The sequence below is a fragment of the Chiloscyllium plagiosum genome, chromosome 11 (genome assembly GCF_004010195.1).
Source record: "Chiloscyllium plagiosum isolate BGI_BamShark_2017 chromosome 11, ASM401019v2, whole genome shotgun sequence".
Lineage (NCBI taxonomy): Eukaryota > Metazoa > Chordata > Chondrichthyes > Orectolobiformes > Hemiscylliidae > Chiloscyllium > Chiloscyllium plagiosum.
This window is the reverse complement of record NC_057720.1, coordinates 3,177,329-3,195,712: the sequence shown is the minus strand read 5'-3', so window position 1 is coordinate 3,195,712 and position 18,384 is coordinate 3,177,329. Positions and strand designations below refer to the sequence as shown.

The window sequence follows — 18,384 nt, the reverse complement described above, 5'->3', positions numbered from 1 at the left end:
CAGCCTCTCCCTGTAGCTCAAATCCTCCAACCCTGACAACATCCTTTCTTCATTATCCTATCTATCTGCAAGTCCCCTTTCAAGGGGAGAGAATACCAGAAGGGGAATTCTATGCAAGTCTTGACAATTGGACACAGATCAGCTCCCCTCCCTCCACCCCTAGCCCCAGTCCTGGAATCCTCCCAACACCCTAACAGATTGGTACCTGAAAGGACAAAACAAAGCTGTCCCAGTCAGTGCAGAAGGACTGAGGGATGAGGAGAGATGGGATCGGTGAGGCTGATATTCACTACAGCTTAGAGGAATGATGGGCTTAATGCATAGAAACCTAGAAAATTCAAACAGGACTAAACAGACTAAACATAGGAAGGATGTTCCTGATGATAGGCGAGTCCAGAACCAAGGGGGGGTCACAGTCTAAGATTATGGGGTAGGCCACTGGGGACAGAGATGAGGAGGAATCTTTCTGCAACTCCTCTTTCAAGGAACTATTTTTGTATTTTTTAAAAATTCAACCATTGGATGTTGGCATCACAGGAGAGCCCACATTTTGGACTTAATGTTGAGTTCAACACCTTCAGATTGTGAACCCACTCCCACTCCTTCCCTTTCTTTGAGCTTTACTTATTACATTCTCTGTCACCATGCCCTCTCTCCCCTTCCCCCACCCCAATGGGACTGTCTGTCCTTTCCAGTCTGACAGTTAGACACACCATTGTTAGTGAGTTTTGAGAAGATTTGTAGCTCAGGTTGAGGTTCTGGATGTAGGTTTGCTCACTGAGCTGGAAGGTTCATTTCCAGACGTTTCATCACCCTACTAGGTAACATCTTCAGTGGGCCACAGGGGAAGCAGTGTACACGATTCCTGCTTCCTATTTATATGTTTGGGTTTCTTTGGGTTGGTGATGTCATTTCATGTGGTGATGTCACTTCCTGTGGTGATGTCACTTCGTGTTCTTTTTCTCAGGGTTTCAGGTCCAGAAACGCTAACCACTCTCTCCTACATCAAAGACATCTTGGAAATGACTGCCAGACTACTCAGGCCCCTTGGCATCATGGCAGCCCACAAACCCACCAAGACACTAAAACAGCAACTAATGAACTTGAAAGACCCTATACAGACAACAAGCAAAACTACTGTCATTTACAAAATACCGTGCAAGGATTGTAACAAACACTAAATTGGACAAACAGGCAGAAAACTAGCCACCAGGATACATGAACACCAACTAGCCACAAAACAACATGAACCTCTCACACTAGTATCCCTCCATACAGATAAGGAAGGACACCACTTCAACTGGGACAACACATCCATCCTAGGACAAACCAAACAGAGACACACATGAGAATTCCTAGAAGCATGGCATTCCAACTGGAAATCTATCAACAAACACATCGAATTAGACCCCATCTATCACCCCCTGAGAAAAAGAACAGCGAATGACATCACCACAGAAGGATTTGGAGGGATATGGGCCGGGTGCTGGCAGGTGGGACTAGATTGGGTTAGGATATCTGGTCGGCATGGACGGGTTGGATTGAAGGGTCTGTTTCCATGCTGTACATCTCTATGACTCTATGGCATCACCAATCCAAAGAAATCTAAACATATAAATAGGAAGCAGGAATCATGTACACTGCTTCGCCTGACCCCCACTGAAGATGCTACCTAGCAGGGAGACGAAACATCTGGAAATGAACCTCCCAGCTCAGCGAGCAAACCTACATCCAGACACCATTGTTCTGCCATTCCAATCATTTAATCAGCACTATCAGCAGCCTTCCTATCCCAGCACTCTAACAAAGCCCCCAACTATAGCTTTAATGCTGTCCCCCTCCACACTTCACTTCAGCTCTGATGAAAAGTCATCTGGACTGGAAATGTTAGCTTGCTGTCTCTCCATGGATACTGCCTGACCCGCTGGGATCTCCAGCATTTGTTGTTTCCAGGACAGATTTCAGCATTGGCAGTAATTTGCTCCTGGAGGCTGGGCCAGTATTTATGCCCATCCACAGTTGCCCTTGACCTGGATCGATTGCTGGGGTTATTTCAGAGGGCAATTAAGAGTCAACCACATATCTGGGAGCTTAACACATCATCCAACATTGTCCAAATGCAATAGATTGCTTTGATATGTCACCATAACATGGACAATAGCATTTTCCACCACGGCTACAAAAGCTAGAAAGGGGTCATAACGTTAATGTGCCTCAGACTGTGATAAGGAGAATGTTCTTAACTCAGAGGGTCATGAATCTTTGAAATCCTCTGTCACAGAGAGCTCTGGGTGCAGAGACCTTGGCTATGCTCAAGATTAAGGGGTGGTACAGAGGTTCAGTGGTTAGCATTGCTGCCTCACAGCGCCAGGGATCCGGGTTCAATTCCCGCCTCAGGCGACTGTCTGTGTGGAGTTTGCACATTCTCCCCGTGTCTGCGTGGGTTTCCTCCGGGTGGTCCGGTTTCCTCCCACAATCCAAAGATGTGCAGGTCAGGTGTATTGGGCCATGTCAGGTGCCCATAGTGTTAAGTGCATTAGTCAGGGGGAAATGTAGGGAAATGAATCTGGGTGGGTTACTCTTCGGAAGGTCAGTATATACTTGTTGGGTTGAAGAGCCTGTTTCCACACTGTAGGGAATGTAATTAAGAGCTTTGGACACTGAGAAAATCAAGAGATATAGGGATCAAGCAAAAAGGTAGAGTTGACTTGGAGACCGGCCATAACCTCAATCAGTGTTGGAGTGGACCTGGGTGGGGCTGCTGGTTGTATGTAATTTTACCAAGATCCAGCTCGCAGTGTTCAGGAACAAACTAACTGAGAGGGCTGACTGAATGGATTGACTGCTTGCTGAGTTCCTGTATACAAGACACATACCTGTAAAGAGGACATCCCCACCATCAAGAGTTGCTGTCTCGTCCTTCATTTCAACGATATTGAAATTAAGCTTCTCCAGAGCTTGCTTCACACTGTTCACCTGTTAAGAAAAGGAAATGGTTGGTTTCAAATGGCAGGAAAGAAGCAGGCCCATGTGACCCCAATGATCCTTGCTAGTGGGCCTTCTCCACAACCCTGAACTTTCATAATATACAATATACTTATCCAGCTTTCCCTGACGTGAACTATTCACCTCAACCACAAACCACTTGCCCTTCTAGATGGAAGTGGTCGTGGATTTGGGAGGAGCTGTTTGAGGATCTTTGGTGAGTTTCTGTAGTGCATCTTGTAGATAGTACACACGGCAGTTAGGGGTGGAGGGATTGGATGTCAGAAAAGAGAAAGCTCAGGAGAGACCCGATTGAGATGTAAAGAATGAAAGCGGGCCTGGATGGGGAGGATTGGAAGAGTTCATGTCTCTTAGTAGAGTGAAAAATAAGAATTAAAATAATTGATAGAAGGATTGGGGTGCATCTGTTTGGTGGGGCTCCCTGGTGGATGGAGTGGCAGAATTAGTAACCTTGATTGTGTAGATATGGAGGAGAAAGTGAGGACTGCAGATGCTGGAGATCAGAGCTGAAAATGTGTTGCTGGAAAAGCGCAGCAGGTCAGGCAGCATCCAAGGAACAGGAGAATCAATGTTTCGGGCATAAGCCCTTCTTCATTGCTGAAGAAGGGCTTATGCCCGAAATGTTGATTCTCCTGTTCCTTGGATGCTGCCTGACCTGTGTAGATATGGACTTGACATTCAGATCCCTGCAGCGAAATGAACCAAGAGCTGGAAAATGGGATGAGAGTGAAAAACTCATTCTCAGTAAGCATGGACACAATAAGCCTTGTAAGATTACAATGAGTGAGCACCTTTCAGTCACAGGGTTAGAGGTAACAGGGAAGGTCTGATAAGTGCCCCTATCCAGATTTGGGATTGATACAATTAACGGAGTGATTAAAAATATGACACCATAAAAATAGGATCAGGTGGAGGCCATTCAGCCCCCTCAAGCCTACTCTGCCATTTGATGGGCTTCTCACATCCACTTTCCTGCCCTTTTCCCTGGAACTCTTGATTCCCCGACTGATCAAGAATGTCTCTCTCTCAGCCTTAAATATACACAAGGTCACTGCCCCCACAGCTCTCTGTGACAAGGAGTTCCAAAGACTCACAACCCTCTAAGAGAGGAAATTCCTCCTCATCTTAGTCTGAAATTGGTGCCCCTTTATTTTGAGTCTGTGCTCTCTGGTTCCAAACCCTCCCATGAGGGGAAACATCCTCTCAGCATTGACCTTGTCAAGCCCCTTAAGAATCTGATATGTTTCAATGACATCACCTCTCACTCTGCTGGACTCCAGTGAGTAGAGCCCCAACCTGTTTACCCTATGCTTTTCAAACAATCCCTCCATCCCAGGGATCATCCTAGAGAACCTTTTCTGATCTATCTCCAATGAAATGATATCTTTCCTTAAATAAGGGGAGCATAACTGCTCGCAGTACCTCAAATGTGGCCTCGCCAGCCCCTTGTACAGTTACAGTAAGACTTCCCTACTCTTATACTCCAACCCTATTGAAATGAGGGCCAACATTCCATTAGCCTTCCTGATTACCTGTTGTCCCTGTGTACTGGTTTTCTGTGTTTTGTGCACAAGTTACCCTCAAGTCCCTTTGTGTCACAGCTTTCTGCAGTCTCTCTAGTTACTTAATGAGGAAGAAGTCTTTTTTCTACTTAGGTACATTTTAAGCAGAAGGGACTCCCTGGTGAAACACTAAGTAAGAACAAAATGAATTTCGTGTTGCTTTTTGTCCTTCGGTGCTTTTTGACCTTTGGTACAGGCCAATAAGAGAGAGTGAATTAACCAGAAACTATAAAGATATTCTGCTTCCCTTGCCCTCCACCCCCAGTAAGCCAGGCCTCAGCCTGTTATATTCCATACTCTAACATGTGAATGGATGTGACATGTGAACCAGCAATGCTGGCTCCTTGCTCCATGTGCATTTGTGCTCAGCAGATGGGTCCCTTTCTTTATAACTTGAAGCTACAATGCTTTTCACCAGGTCAGACCAAGCATCCTGCATGCATTAGTTTCTCTTGCTTTCCGACAGCATCTTCATACAGCCTCGAATTGCATGGCATCTCTGAGAGAGCACTGGGGAGATTTCCCAGAACGGTGCAGCAAATGAGAGGTTTTCCCCATGAGACCAGGAGTTTTCATCCTGGGGCAAAGGAGGTTGAGGGGAGATGTCATCACACAAGCGTACAGATGAGGAATGGGCCACTTGCGACCCCTCCCCACCCCCAGCCTGCTTCCCCACTCAAGAAGACCATGGCTGATTTGAATACTCCACATACATCCCTGCCAAACCCCAGACTGCCTTGCCCAGCAAGGACCTAACCCTCTCTGCCTCAACCATATTCACACAGCCTGCTTCCACCGCCTTTCCAGGAAGTCAGTTCCAAAGGTTCAAGCTCCTTGGTGAGAAAACAAATTCTCGTCATCGCTGTCTGAAATGGTTGCTTTTTTATTTTTAAATAGTGACCCTTAGTTTTATATTCTAGTGTCAGAGGCTGAGGGGTGACTTTATAGATGCCTATAAAATCATGAGGGGCATGGATAGGGTGTCATTGCAAGAGGGTTTGAGTACATGAACAAGGAGTCTTACTGTAGTTGCATATGGTGTTGCTGAGACTACACTGGAGTATAGACAAGGTCTTTTCCCCGAGGCGGGGAATCCATAACTAGAGAACATAGGTTTAAGGTGAGAGGGGAACGATTTAAAAGGGACCTAAAAGGCAACTTTTTAATGCAGAGGGTGGTGTGTGTATGGAATGAGTTGCTAGAGGAAGTGGTGGAGGCTGGTACAAATACAACATTTAAAAGGCATCTGTAAGGGTATATGAATAGAAAGGGTTTGGAGAGATATGGGCCAAATGCTGACAAATGGGACTAGATCAGTTTCGGATATCTGGTTGGCATGGGCAAGTTGGACCATGCTGTATATCTCTATGACTATACAAGTAGCACTCCGAAAGTTTGTGATTGGACTGTAACCTGGTGTCTTGTGATTTCTGACCTTATCAGGCAGTGCATTACAAATCTTGTTCTAATTGGCCAGATTTTTCTGTCAGTCATCCTAAATCCTCTGTTCACTCTAATTTCGGTTGTTGGAATCAATTTCTCCTTAGTTACTCTTCTCAAAATCCTTTATAGTTTTAAACATCTCTTGATCGAATCTCCTTCTAGCCTTCTCTGTGCTACGCAGAACAGCCTCTGCTTCCTCAGTCTCTCCACATAGTGTAATCCCTCAACATTGGATCTGTTCTCGTAAACCCTTTCTGTATGGTGTCTCCAAAGCCTTCATAATATTCTTCCATGGCACTCCAGTGTGTAATCAGACCACAGAAGCAGTGTTTCAGGATGTGTGAAGAGAATGTTGGAACATGGCTGAATACAAGACCATTGGAACATGACCCCGGCCATGTTCCAGTGCATACGTAATGTCAACTCAGCATTGGACCGAAGGATCTGTTTTCATGCTGTATGAGTCTATGATTCTAAATCCTACTGCTGTACATCAAACATGTGCACAGCTCCTTATCTGATTCTCCCTGGGCCTTGCTGATGCAAGGAGGAAGGTAAAGTCACTCTTTTTGCTCTTTTTAAGCAGCTCAGACCTGTGCATCATTCCCCTTAGCCATTAGATCTGTGCATATAAATAATGAATGCGACCAGGGGTAGATCATTTGATTCCTTGAGCCATCTCTGGCATTGACTGAAGGCACGGTCATCTGTTTGTGTTGTGAATTCCACATTCCTGTTCACCTCCAATAATCCTCCAGGCCCTGCCTAACCAGAATTGATCCCGTTCCACCTTCATAATATTCACTGACCCTACCGACCCTGCCTTCTGATGCTCAGGGTTCTTACAACTTGTCAGATCTTGTCATCTCCGTTCTGAGTGGGTGATTCTTCATGTTAAAACACAGCTGTCTAGTTCTGGACTGACCCATGAGAGGAAATATCTTTCCCACACCCACCTTGTCCAGACCATTCAAGATCTAATACATTTCAATCAGGGTCACCCCCCCCACTCTCCTAAACTCCAGCAGAAACAAGCCCAGTCTGTCCAACCCTTCCCCATAACCCAACCCACTCCTACCCGGGATCAATCCAGTAAACCTCCTCTGAACTTTCTCCAATGCATTTACATCTTTCCTTAAATAAAGAGACAAAAGCTGCGCACTATTTCAGAGAATCTGCACAGAGGGGAAACAGACCATTTCTCCAATCAAGTTCACACCAACCCTTCAACCCCCAAACCTGGGCGCTACAGAACAACTTAGCATGGCCAATCCACCTAACCTGCACATCTTTGGACTCTGGGAGGAAACCGGAGTACCTGGGGGGAGGGGTCACGCAGACACGGGGAGAATGTGCAAACTCCACACAGTCGCCTGAACCTGGAATCCATCCCAGGTCCCCAGCGCTGTGAGGCAGCAGTGCTAACCATTGAGCCACCGTGCCACCCTAAACAGGATTCAGCAACAGCCTGTCTAACTGAAGTGTAACACCCTCATTTCCATCTTCAATTCCTCTTACCATAAAGGATAACATCCCATTAGTCTTCTTGGTTATTTACTGCACTTGAATACTGAGTTTTTGTGACTCATGTACCAGAACACCTCGATCCCTCTGCACCTCAGAGTTCTATAATTATCTGTGTTTAAGTAATTCTTTGTTTCATTATCGTCCTTGCCAACATGGCTGACTATAGGAGCGTCTTTACACTGACGACAGTGGTTTAGGACTGGACAATGTACACTGGCCTTGCCTACATCCCCAGAAGGTATAAAGAATCAAAATGAAACTCACTGAGAGAGAATGAAGAGCTCAATTAAAGGTTTGCAAGGTGACCACATAACTAAATAAATACAGAAAAGACTTCTGCTCTTAAAGTGACTCCCTTCAGACCAGCTGCATGGCTCTGAGCTCGAAAATGAAATCATCTAAAATAAAAGAGTGTTAAATCCCCGTCTGTAAGGAAGCCACTATCCTCACTTACTCAAGGTGATAAAACCAGTAATGAGAAAGTTAACAAATATCACCTGCACAGCATGGTAAAAACAGAGAACATGAGAACAAACTGCAAGCAGCCGTTGAATAAATTTTCTGCAGTGCAGCATGACCTGTTTATTTCCATTAATCTCAGGAAACCCAAGAATCAAAGAAATTTAAATTATTCAAGTCAGGCTTTTGGGATGCAGTGGTAACTCTGAACCAGGAGGACCTGGATCCTATTAGCTCCAGAGATGTATCCATATATGCCTGAACAGGTTGTTATAAAATATCTAAAACATTCTTGTGTAGATTTCCAGCAGGAGGTGTACAAGCTCAGACTTGCAGAATGTGGTTGTATTGGAGAAACCACGTCTTTATAAATAATGGATGATCAATGGAACGGTAGCACCTGGGTCCCTTGTGCTTTGTCTCAGCTCACACTGTGGCTGGGAATGCAGTGTGTTTATAATCATTCTGACAGTGAAATGCCGCAGAATATTTCAGGCAATGTGGAGGCTACTTATTTATTCATCATTTTTTATCTCATTATTCGAAGTGGGTACCTCTGACTGGGCCCAGTATTATTACCTGTCCCTAGTTGCTCCTTGAGAAGGTGGGGATGAGCTGCAGTCCATGTGCTGTGGGTAGACCCACAATGCCCTCAGGGAGGGAATTCCAGGATTTTGACCCAGTGACAGTGAAGGAACGGCGATATATTTCCAAGTCAGGATGGTGAGTGGCTTGGAGGGGAATGTGCAGGGGGTGGTGTTCCCAAGTATCTGCTGCCCTTGTCCTTCCAGATGGAAGTGGTTGGGGGTTTGGAAGGTGCTGACTGAGGATCTATGATGAATTTCTGCAGTGCATCTTGTAGATAGTACACACTGCTGCTACTGAGCGTCAGTGGAGGAGGGAGTGGATGTTTGTGAATGTGGTGCCAATAGAGCAAGGACTGCTTTCTCCTGGATGGTATCAACTTTCTTGAGTGTTGTTGGAGCTGCACCATCCAGGCAAGTGGGGAGTATTCCATCCCATTCCTGACTTGTGCCTTGTAGATGGTGGATAGGTTTTGAGAAGTCAAGAAGTGAGTTACTCGTTGCAGGATTCCTAGCTTCTGACCTGCTTTTGCAGCCACTGTGTTTATGGTTTGTTCAGTTTGGTTTATAAGTTCCATCACTATCTTAAGACAGAATTGGTTTAAAAAATACACTGAAACCTGCTTGGAACTTCTTCTTAACATGACCATAAGAATAAGGAGCGTGAGGTGTTGACTGTACCCTTGAATCTGCTCCACCTTTCAATGAAATCAAGGCCAAGTCCACTGTGACCATAAATCCCTAAAGTGGAAAGATTTCTTATTCTCTTGGGACATAGCTATTGCTCAACAAGAACGGTGTGTGTATGTGGGATCTTGCTGTGTGAAACTGGCCACTCTGTGTCTCACATTCCGACTCTCCGAAAGCCCTTTCTGTAGGAAAGACAGTAACGGCCTCATCTGGAGATGGAGAAAGGATGCCAGCCTTGCCAATAGACCCCACACCCAGAGTATGCGTAAGCAAAGAGATAAAGGAATGAATTCCGTCGTATCCCAGTGTGCTGGGGCGTGGGTTGCTGCACAATGTTCTTTCGGTGCAGTTCAATCCAACAGCTCACAAAGAAATCAGTTACACTTACATTCTTAATGTGTGTGATGAGAACTCATTGAGCTGGAATGCTGGGCTAGAGTTTGGATATTTGGTGAGGTGAAGGCAGGGGAACTGATAATGAGGGATTCCAACTCTATTCCATTCATTCCACACCCGTGTGCAACATGAAAGTTGGGGGTGGGGTGGGGGTTAGGGTGGTTCTCTGTTGAACCCAGTCTGGTGGGTTCATGTGGATGAGGAGCTGTGCTGTGAACATACTGCCAGTCACGGCCAAGAATATCAAAGCCCCCTCCCTCCCCATCATCGCCCATCTTGCACACGCTCCAGTTCACTTCATCCACCTTCACGCCAGCTCCTCCTAATTGGCACACAACACTCCCAAACACTTCCTCGACAGATATCCGGAAAACGCAGGTGGACAATGAAACACTGCACACAACTGGAACACTAACAAACCCAGAAGCTTGTTCATTGGTGATTTCAAAATAGCACATAGGTTTCTGATTTCTGCAATCGCTCTCCAGTAATCCGAGAGGCTTGATGCAATGACACTCAGAGGGTGGGAGGAGTGACAAACACAGACAGTGCTGGAGAAACCCAGCAGTAGCCACAGAGAGAAAGCAGGGCCCATGTTGCGGGTCCAGTGACCTTTCTTCGGGAAGTTCTGAGAAATGCCCACATAGAAAACTTGGGGCGGTACGGTGGCTCAGTGGTTAGCACTGCAGCCTCACAGCGCCACTGACCCAGGTTTGATTCCAACCTTGGGCGACTGTCTGTGAGGAGTTTGCACATTCTCCCCGCGTCTGCATGGGTTTCCTCTGGGTGCTGTCGTTTCCTTCTACAATCCAAAGATATGCAGATTAGGTGAATTGGCCATGGAAATTGCCCATGGTGGTCAGGGGTAAATACAGAGGGAAATGGGTCTGGCTGGGTTACTTTATGGATGGTCAGTGTGGACTTGTTGGGCCAATGACCTGTCTCCCCACTGCAGGGATTCTATGAAAACTCCTTGTGACACTTCTTCGGGGGAAACCAAATGCAGAAGGAGGCCATTCAGCCCATTGGGTAGGTGTTCTCCTTGACAGTGTCTCCAACTTCCATGCTTTCTCTCCATAGCTCTGCAAACTCCTTCTCTTCAGAGAGTTCTCCAATTCATCTTTGAAGCAATGATTGAGTCTGCATCCTCTACAAGGTATGAAGGTGACTGAGAGGAGAGGTGGGGAGGGGAGAGGCTCTGACAGCCAGAACACCCCCCCCCCTCCCCAACCCATCTCTGAGCTGTCAAACTCTCTACACATAACCTCCAAATGGCCTCCAATTTTTACAGAATGGCAAGAAGAGAGGGCAGAGAGAAGCAAGGGCTGCTGGGAAGGGTACATTCTTCCACTTACAAAGGGACTTTCCTCGGGAGTTGGGCCTCCATTTTTTACAGATTGGCGAGGAGAGAGGATGGAGAGAAGCAAGGGCTGCCGGGAAGGGTGAGTTAATGTTTTTTTTAAGTGGGTGAGTGTTGTTAATGAGAACTATGAGGAGCTGGGAAACAGGCTTGAACAGATCAAGATTGATGAAGTTGATGTGCTGGAAATTTTGGCAAATATTAAGATTGATAAGTCCCCAGGGCCAGACCAGATTTATCCCAGGCTGCTCTGGGAAGTGAGAAAGGAAGTTGCTAAGCGACTGGCACAGATCATTGCTTCCTCAGTCTCCATAGGAGTCCAACTGTAGGATTGGTGGGAGGCGAATATTGTTCCTCTTTTCAAGAAGGGTAATAGAGAAATCCCTGACAATTACAGGTCAGTCAGTCTTACGTCAGTAGTCAGCAAGGTTTTGGAAAGAATTCTGAGGGATAGGATTTATGACTATTTGGCAAAGCATAATGTGATTAAAGGCAGGTCATGCCTCACAAATCTTGAGTTCTTTGAGGAGGCGACAAGACAGGTCGATGAAGGTGGAGCAGTGGATGTGGTGAATGTGGACTTCAGCAAGGTTAAAAATCACATAACACCAGGTTATAGTCCAACAGGTTCAACTGGAAGCACTAGCTTTGCTTCCAAGCTAGTGTGCTTCCAATTAAAGTGGGCGGCACGGTGGCACAGTGGTTAGCACTGCTGCCTCACAGCGCCTGAGACCCGGGTTCAATTCCCGCCTCAGGCGACTGACTGTGTGGAGTTTGCACGTTCTCCCCGTGTCTGCGTGGGTTTCCTCCGGGTGCTCCAGTTTCCTCCCACAGTCCAAAAGATGTGCAGGTCAGGTGAATTGGCCATGCTAAATTGCCCGTAGTGTTAGGTAAGGGGTAAATGTAGGGGTATGGGTGGGTTTCGCTTCGGCGGGTCGGTGTGGACTTGTTGGGCCGAAGGGCCTGTTTCCACACTGTAATGTAATCTAATCTAATCTAAACCTGTTGGACTATAACCTGGTGTTGTGTGATTTTTAACTTTGTACTTCCCAGTCCAACACCAGCATCTCCAAATCATGACTTCAGCAAGGAATGATAAGGTTCCTCATGGTAGGCTCATCCATAAAGTCAGGAAGTATGGGATACAGGGAGATTTGGCTATCTGGATTCAGAATTGACTGGCTGACAGAAGGCAGAGAGTGGTTGTAGATGGAAAGTATTCTACCTGGAGGTCAGTGGTGAGTGGGGTCCCGCAGGGCTCTGTTCTTGGGCCTCTGCTCTTTGTAGTTTTTATAAATGACTTGGATGAGGAGATTGAGGGTTGGGTTAGTAAATTTGCCAATGACACTAAGGCTGGAGGTGCCGTTGATAGTATCAAGGGCTATTGCAGGCTGCAGTGCGACATAGACAGGATGCAGAGCTGGGCTGAGAAATGGCAGATGGAGTTCAACCTGGATAAATGCGAAGTGATGCATTTTGGAAGGTGGAACTTGAATGCTGAATATAGGATTAAAAACAGGATTCTTGGCAGCGTGGAGGAACAGAGGGATCTTGGTGTGCAGGTACATAGATCCCTTAAAATTGCCACCCAGGTGGACAGGGTTGTTAAGAAAGCATATGGTGTTTTGGCTTTCATTAACAGAGGGATTGAGATTAAGAGCAATAATGTTTTGCTGCAGTTCTACAAGACCCTGGTGAGACCACACTTGGAATATTGTGTCCAGTTCTGGTCGCCCTATTATAGGAAAGATACAGAGGCTTTGGAGAGGGTGCAAAGAAGGTTTACTAGGATGCTGCCTGGACTGGAGGGCTTGTTTTACGAAGAGAGGTTGACTAAGCTCGGACTTCTCTTTCTGGAGAGAAGGAGGAAGAGAGGTGACCTGATCGAGGTGTACAAGGTAATGAGAGGCATGGATAGAGTCAATAGCCAGAGACTTTTCCCCAGGGCAGGATTGACTGGCACGAGGGGTGTTTTAAGGTGTTAGGAGGAAGGTATAGAGGGGACGTCAGAGGTAGGTTCTTTACGCAGAGAGTTGTGAATGCATGGAATGCGTTGTCAGCGGTGGTGGTGGTGGAAGCAGAGTCATTAGAGACAGTTAAGCGACTGCTGGACATGCACATGGACAGCAGTGAATTGAGAGATGCGATGGTTCGGTTATTTTATTTTAGATTAGGATTAATCCTCGGCACAACATTGTGGGCCAAAGGGCCTGTTCTGTTCTGCACTTTTCTATGTTCTATGTTCTATAGTGTCAAAGCTCTCACATCACAGGCACAGGTCTGCCAGTGCTGTCAAAGCTGTCTGCAATTCGCCTTCACTGGGGATGGGGGGCTTTCACCATTTTACCTGTAAATGCCTGTCATCCTTAAAGCATGTCTTTAAGAGGATTCTAAAAGACGCATACATTACTGATGGCTGCTAAGTGTTCTTTTTGCTGCTCAAAGATTGGTCCCCTGAGCATCATGATGATTATCTCACTGACTGGTCATCATTTTAGAATTTAAAAGCACTGGCATGGATCCAAAGAGACTGATGTTATGGAAATCAGTTCCTTTTCCTTCCTAAACAGCAAAAGTCGTCATGAAGTCGGCTTCTGAGGGCACATTGTTTCCTTTCATGGACTTGAGTGCCCATTCTTTGTACCAATCCCTCATTGTCCAGACACTGAGCGGTTTGCTGGGCCATTTCAGTGGGTTGCTCCGAGACATTACTGTGGGTGTGGAGACATACCCAATTACAGCATTTTAGGAGTTTTTTTGAATTCCAGGGCAGAAAAGATCAATTTTCTTTGCAAAATTAGATAAATGAATAATTCTAACGTAGAGCAAACTTTGCCCTCAGCTGCCACAATCCATGTTTTGGTTGTACATGATGTTGCTGAGGTCTCTTCTGGAGTATAAGGTCAGAGGTCAGACGACACCAGGTTATAGTCCAATGGTTTATTTGAAATCACAAGCTTTCAGAGCAACATGATTTCAAATGAACCTGTAGACGATAACCTGGTGTCGTGTGACCTCTGACCTTGTCCACCCCAGTCCAACACCAGCACCTCCACATCACCTCTTCTGTGTCCAGTTCTGGTCTGCCTGTTATAGGAAGGATATTATTAAAATGGAGAGGATACAGCAAAGTATTACCAGGGTGTTGTCAGGGGGCAGCAGCTGGGGTGGGCCTGGTGATTAGTGCTGCTGCCTCACAGCTCCAAGGGATCCTGGCTCAAATCTGACCCTGGGTGACTGTCTGCACAGTCTCCTCGTGTCTGCGTGGGTTTGCTCTGGTTTCCCCCCACAGTCCAAAGATGTGCAGGTTGTGTGAATTGTCCATGCTACATTAGTCAGTGGTAAATAGGGAAGGGGGGTGGGTTACTCGTTGAAGGGTCAGTGTGGACTTGTTGGGCTGAAGCACCTGTTTCCACACTGTAAGGATTCTATGTTCTATCTATTCTATGAATGGAGGGTTTGAGTTCTAAAAGTAGGCTGATTAGGCTGGGACTTTTTTCACTGGAGGTTGACCTTCTAGATCAGGTGAATGATATGGTCTTTTCCCTAAGGTGTGGGAGTTCAAAATTGTGGGGGGGGGGGGGGGGCATGTTTTTAAAATGAGAGAGGAAAGATATAAAAAGAACATGACGGGCAACGTTTTTACACAGAGAGTGGTTCATGTGTGGAATGAACTGTAAGAGGAAATGGTGGATGCTGGAACAGTTACAACTTTTTAAAGTTGGATAAGTTCCTGAACAGGAAAGGTTTGGAGAGATATGGGCCAAATGCAGGCCAGTGGGACTAGTTTAGTTTGGGAACATGGTCAGCATGGACTGGTGGGGCCAAAGGGTCTGTTTCCATGTTGTAGGACTCTAGGTAATAGTAAACAATGTGATTCTGACCGCACACACTTAGAGTGAGGATTCACAACAACTAGCCAACATTAATCTTTAACTTAATAAAAACCATGCTGGAAAGCAGAAAGAACTATGGATGCTGGAAATCAGAAACAAAAACAGAAATTGCAGGAAAAGCTCAGCAGGTCTGGCAGCATCTGTGCAGAGAAATCAGAGTTAATGTTTCAGGTCCCAGCACAGTTCTGACGAATGGTAACTGGGTCTGAAATGTTAACTCTGATTTCTCTCCACAGATGCTGCCCGACCTGCTGAGCTTTTCCAATAATTTCTGTTTTTGTTAGTCTTTAACTTATTCTTTCATGGGATGTGGGTGTCACTAGTTAGACCAGCATTTGATCCCCATCCTTAATTGCCCTTGGACTGAGTGGCTTGCTGAGCAATGCCATTGGAGAGTCACCGCTCATGTCATAATTGGCCAGGTCATTACCAATGTAACATTCTATCTTATTATCATCACTATTTCCCAAAATTTCCTTTACAGCAAGGTATTAATGAGCATCTTCCCATTTGCACAATATTATTAAAACAGACTGATCCCCTAAATGACTCTTTGAGACACTGTCCCTGAAGCCCATCTCATGCACACACTCCAGGAAGTTAAAAATCACATAACACCAGGTTATGGTCCAGCAGGTTTATTTGGAAGCAAAGAATTTACAATAAAAGTGTCTTATGATCTTATACTCCACAACCACCTGGTGATAGAGCAGTGCTCTGAAAGCTTGTGCTTCCAATTAAACCTGTTGGACTATAACCTGGTGTTGTGTGATTTTTAACTTTGTACACCCCAGTCCAACACCGGCACCTCCAAATCAACACTCCAGGAATTTATCTTCAACAGTGTTATTGCAGGGTAGGTTTATCCCGTCCACATGTAAATCAAAGTCACCTCTCTACTGCTGTGTTAACCATGATGTATGTATCATTTCCTGATTTATACCATTCCCAACATTCCTATTATGGCTTGGTGACTGATAAACAACTCCCACCATTGCTCACTACCCTCTGCTATTCCTCAGCTCCACCCAAACAGATTCCATGGTGGGGAATTTAGATGTTGAGGGAAAGCAGAGATTACAAAGGGTATAACCCTATGGCCTGGGTAAAACAGCTGCTGTTTTACTATGTCGGTGGTTTTTCAATTCTTCTGAATCACAGTGCATCTTTCCCTGTGCTGGGAAGTAAAAACAACCTTGTTCAGTTTCTATTTTGGTCTTTACGTGCTCTTTAATAATAGAACCGAGATCATGCAGTCAATATGCCATTGAAGAGATGATGAGCGACAGAGCAGTTTATATGAGTGGCCCACCAAGAATGTTAACAGGATCCACAGCGCACTTCAAATGGACAGAAATGATTCAAACAAAATTCCAACCAGATGTTTAGCCTAAACTGAAAATAAAAAAACACCTAATGTTGACGGAAAATAGAATGCAGTTCCTATCAATTCAATAGACACAGGCAGTCTGACAGAAAACTGTATCAAACCAGTCTTTGAAATGTAATGAGGTTTAAATATTCCTTGTGTAACTTGGATGGAATTCAACAAAAGTAGTTCCCGACATAAGTGCTAGCCATAACAAATAGGACGAGGAAGTGGTTAACAGTTTTGAATTTAATTTCTTCATTCAGGATCCAAATACCTTTAATAAGCAAGCGTTTAAAATTTGCAGTATCAATTAAATCATTGTCAATTCACGACAACTGATTAACAACTGTCACTGTTACCTCTGAATACCCTTTCCCAGATATCAATTAAAACCACAGCATCTATTATTTATAAAATTCATACTTGCACAGTATTCAGAAAAACATAACCTTGTTTGTGGTATTTTTCCCAACAGATTTTTGATTCTGGGGATTTTATAACAAGTGTGCCACATCCATTTCCCCTTCCCAAAGCAGCTGCAATTTGACCTTGTCTCCTGCGATTCCCCTCACCCCCTCCCACCCTCACCATGTTATTTCTGCAAACAAATCTATGGGTTCATCAGAGGTCCCAGTGAAATTTTAGCTCTGGGGCGGAGAGGTGGCAGCTGGTCAACATTTCTGTTCCTCACTGGCTTGGTCAAAGTTCAATGCCCTCAGACACAAAGTCAGGAAGCGCCACACAGACAGAAACATTGGTCTGATTGGAGCTGTCCCATTTCTGTCAACTTTCTTCTCTGTAGATTCTGTCATGCCTGCTGCAATATCCTTTGAAAGGATGTCCCAATAAATGTTTATTTATTTATTTGTACAGTAAATACATCCAACATTCACGATTCACTGATGCTCTGCGGTTCGGTGTATGTGGGTTGCAATTGGATAAAGGAATTCCATTTGGAATTTTGGAATACCGTTGACACTCTGCAATCGAGATCTCAGTCGGAATTTCTATAACTTCTTCAATGAAACAACCTTATTGAGAGGCAACCTTACTGAAACATACAAGATTCTAAGCAGACTTGACAAGGGAGCTGTGGAGAGGGTATGTCCCCCAAGTGGGAGAGTCGAGGGCCAGTGGGCATAATCTCAGAGTAAGGGGTCACCCATTTAAGATAGAAATGAAGAGGAATTTCATCACTCAGAGGGGAGTGAATCCATGGAGTTCTTTACTGCAGAGAGCTGTGAGACTGGGTCGATAAGAAAACAAAAGACTAAAATGGGCAGATTTTTATTTGGGCAGGGAATCAAGGGTTATGGGGAAATGGTAGGAATGTGGAGATGAGGATGATCAGATTCATCGAATGGCAGCTCAGACTCAATGGGCTGAATGGCCTGCTTCTGCTGTTACATTTTTTGGTCTCATGGCAGCAGAAAGTGCACACTTTCCAAACCATCTCACCTTTGTGATCAGGTGAGGGAGTGCTATCCACCAGGGAAGCGCTACCCATAGGGTGAAACTGAAAGGCAGCATACATGCTTGATGTAAGAGATACTTTGGCTGGATATAATGTACAATAGGTGAGTTCCTTTGGTTTATAACATTCAATCCTGCACAGCACCAAGAAATGATAAAATGGTCTGTTTCCATGCTGTACATCTCTATGACTCTAAATCTAATGTGTTTTAATCATTTCAAGGATGTGGGCATCACTGGCTGGGCCCAGCATTTATTTCCCATCCCTAGTTGCCCCTTGAGAAGGTGGGGGTGAGCTGCCTTCCTGATTTATTAGATTTTTCTTTTGTTTCCAGAGAGGATTCTGGGTAATCCAAGATGGAGGATGGATAAAATTTATGGCTGTAACAGTTGCTCCTTCTTTGAGGCATTTTAGGCATTGGAGGTGATTTCCTCGAATTCCGGGAGCAGCAATTACTGTTTTATATGCCGCTGCATTGCTTTGGAACCTGGAGAAAAAAAAGTCAAAACAACGGTACTTTCAAAAGGGAGATAAATGTGAGGTGCTGCATTTTGGGAAAGCAAATCTTAGCAGAACTTATACACTCAGTGGTAAGGTCTTGGGGAATGTTGCTGA

General features: G+C 45.2%; 1 protein-coding gene across 1 annotated transcript in view; it reads right to left on the bottom strand.

Annotated features, from left to right (window-relative positions):
• ddah1 (dimethylarginine dimethylaminohydrolase 1) overlaps positions 1–18,384 on the bottom strand; it is a 131,397-nt gene that overhangs the window by 25,235 nt on the left and 87,778 nt on the right. The window contains exon 3 of the mRNA XM_043700070.1: positions 2,877–2,976. Coding sequence (XP_043556005.1) covers positions 2,877–2,976 — 100 coding nt within the window. The remainder of the gene's footprint in view (positions 1–2,876; positions 2,977–18,384) is intronic.